Below are 2,774 nucleotides of genomic sequence, written 5' to 3' on the forward strand. Positions count from 1 at the left end.
AGGACGCCAGGGCGACAGAAGCTTGGTTTGGTGTAGAAGTAAATAATTCTTATTTCTTATTTCAACCGTTGCATATATTAGCTGCAACATATGAATCAAGATGCTATGACCAAAAAACTTTGATTGACAGATGACCCTTGATATATGATTGGCCGAATTTAGGTGTTCAGGCTGACGTATAACTAACTGGCCTGCATAAGATAATGAGAAAAAACCCCACAGATTTTAAGACAGGATTTTTTTTTTTTTATAGAAATTTCCTATATTTTGGGACAATATGGTCTGATAAAGAGTACATTTATATACATGTTTAAGCCAGAATGATTTGACATTTAAATATGATTTCCCTACGACTTTAAGTAAAATAAATGATTTTTGTGTATCCATCAGCCTCTCAGCTCCAGAGTAGAGACCGACCTGCCCTGCTGCAGTCTGTGTGTTTCAGGGCGAAGGAATAAGCAGGAGAGTGAGTAAGAATGGAGAACCACCCAGCACGCTGTTAGATCCTGCGGGCACCGTGGAGAAATGCCTTTAAAGATCATGTTAAATGTCAGAGACACTCAGACGCGCAGCAGTAGGTGCTCCGTCCCTCTCTCTACAGCCAAACCAATTTACTGCAACACCACAGAAAGATCAATAAATCCTCACACACATCCACACACACACGTATAACCGTCGCCACACATCCAGCTCACTGTTTGCTTCCCTGGCAGAAGAACACAGAACACCCCCACCCAAAGAAAAAAAAAAAAAAACACAGCTGCAGCCCACACAGGTGAGCATGATCTGCCGTTTGGGTCAAAACACAAACAAGCCTGAGACAAACTGAGGAGTAAGAGGTATGACGGATACGAAAGGATTGCTTCAAATCAAGAGGAAGGGGGGCGCCCACAGAAGCCGTAAAAAGGAGAAAGTGGCCATGATGCGGCCAGAGCTCAAAGGAGAATTAAACAGATGAGAGGGTGATACGTAAGGGGACACAAGCGGTCTGCTGGGGAGCTTTCTCCGTCTTCTCCCCGCCGCCCCAACTGCTCATCTGACAGGTTCATTCTGGACCCGCCCCAGCTCCTGGCAGGCCGTCCACCGACCCTCATCCCTCCTGATTCCTTGGAACCACCCAAGCTCCACGCCGGATCCGTGTTGGAAAGCGGCGGCGTTTCGTTAAGGGGAATTAACCACTGTGCTCGTTAGCTAATTAGCCCCCATGTCTGCGGGGCTGCTGAGCACATTCCAGACAGAGGGAAGTCATTAGGCGGATTTATCTGCGGCTGCTGCTCTCTGGCACGGAGCCGCCTTGGTCCAGCTCATGGTTCTGATGAGCTAAATGTTTGGTTTTCAGCCCCCGCCCCCCCAACAGCCGGATAAACCGAGTCTCTGTTCCAGAGAGCAGGTGGGCTGTTGTTTGCGAGCGTGTGCAGCCGACGGTGGTCTCCTCGGGCCTGGCCTGTGCTGAGGAGCAGGTGGTTGACTCCTGAGACACCTGCTCTGCTGGTGGGTCCGAGCGAAGCCTGGGAGAACCTCCTGGCTCGCACACAAACGCAACTCCGATATATGAGAGTTGGCAAACACATTGGTTGGAGCGTTGCTGCAGGTACGCATCTACACACCCGCAGGCACAAATCCCAAACAGCTGTTAAAACAAATCACACGTCTGAAGATGAAGGAAGGAGAAGATAATCTTTTAAATCCTAGTCCACAGCGGTCCAAAAAGCCCAAATCCCACTTTACCATAGTTGTGATGTTAAGACAGCTGCTTGTGTGTAATTCCTGCTTTTCAAGGTGGGAGCAAGAAGTCCTCCCTCCATCCTTACCTCCCTTTGATCTGCCTCTGCGGGGCGCCACCAGCCTTGTCCTGGCCCAGGCACAGCGCCAGCACTCGGAGGAAGATGTGGAAGGAGTTGGCAGAGCGATAGAGCTGGGTGTGACCCGGGGAGCGCAGGGCAGCGGGGGAGCAGCAGCTGCGCGCCTGCTCCAACAAAGCCAGAGGCGTCTTGCACAGCGATCCCAGGCCTGCCACCCCCAACCACGGCACGGTGAACGAGGCGTTCTGGAGAGGGGCGACAGATCAGGGCGTTAGTTCACAAAAAGCGACCAAAACCGTTTGGTTTCCAGGTTTTGCTCTTACCAGGTTCTTGCTGTAGTACTCCCAGAGTGTGGAGACGGCGGCGGTGCTGGGCTCCCACAGCAGACTCAGACTGAGGCAGCAGTGGACATGCATCCTGACCTGTTCCTCTGCAAATCCACCCTACGGTTAAAGGCCAGATCCATTTAGCTTAACCATCCAATGGATACAGATTAATGAAAATAAATCTGGAGTCTGCTAACCCTCGGGTTACAGGTCATCTTCAGAAGCCCCTCCACAAACGTCCAGTTATCCCCCAAATGATCCTGAAATCACAAATAACAGATTTATAATAACATTTATTCTCCTTTTTCATTAATTAAACCAAAACTACATGTTGGATATTTTAGGAACCTTGTATGTATCACAGTCCAAACTAATGATGTGGCACATTAGACACTTCTGATGTAACTTTACTTTGATGACGTCTTATTTCAAACTGCTGGTGAAGGTTCTCAGTCATCCAGGTCATAGTCATTCCAAAAAACAAAATTTTTTTTTTTATTATTTAAATCCACTGGACTTTGTTTCCAAGTTTGAAGACGTTTTGCTTCCCATCCATTCATTTCATTTCAATTTTGAATTGAAAAAGCTTCTTGGATGGGAAGCAAAACGTCTTCAAACTTGGAAACAGAGTCTAGTGGATTGTTTT

General features: G+C 48.2%; 1 protein-coding gene across 1 annotated transcript in view; it reads right to left on the reverse strand.

The window, feature by feature from the left end:
* The window catches only part of mms22l (MMS22 like, DNA repair protein), a 29,277-nt gene that overhangs the window by 18,718 nt on the left and 7,785 nt on the right, over nucleotides 1-2,774 (reverse strand). Inside the window, exons 10-12 of the mRNA XM_015380814.1 lie at nucleotides 2,326-2,388; nucleotides 2,126-2,245; nucleotides 1,812-2,047 (exon numbers count right to left, since the gene is read on the reverse strand). Of these exons, the coding sequence (XP_015236300.1) occupies nucleotides 1,812-2,047; nucleotides 2,126-2,245; nucleotides 2,326-2,388 (419 nt within the window). The remainder of the gene's footprint in view (nucleotides 1-1,811; nucleotides 2,048-2,125; nucleotides 2,246-2,325; nucleotides 2,389-2,774) is intronic.

This window comes from Cyprinodon variegatus, unplaced genomic scaffold (genome assembly GCF_000732505.1).
Source record: "Cyprinodon variegatus isolate N-32 unplaced genomic scaffold, C_variegatus-1.0 Scaffold222, whole genome shotgun sequence".
Taxonomy (NCBI): domain Eukaryota; kingdom Metazoa; phylum Chordata; class Actinopteri; order Cyprinodontiformes; family Cyprinodontidae; genus Cyprinodon; species Cyprinodon variegatus.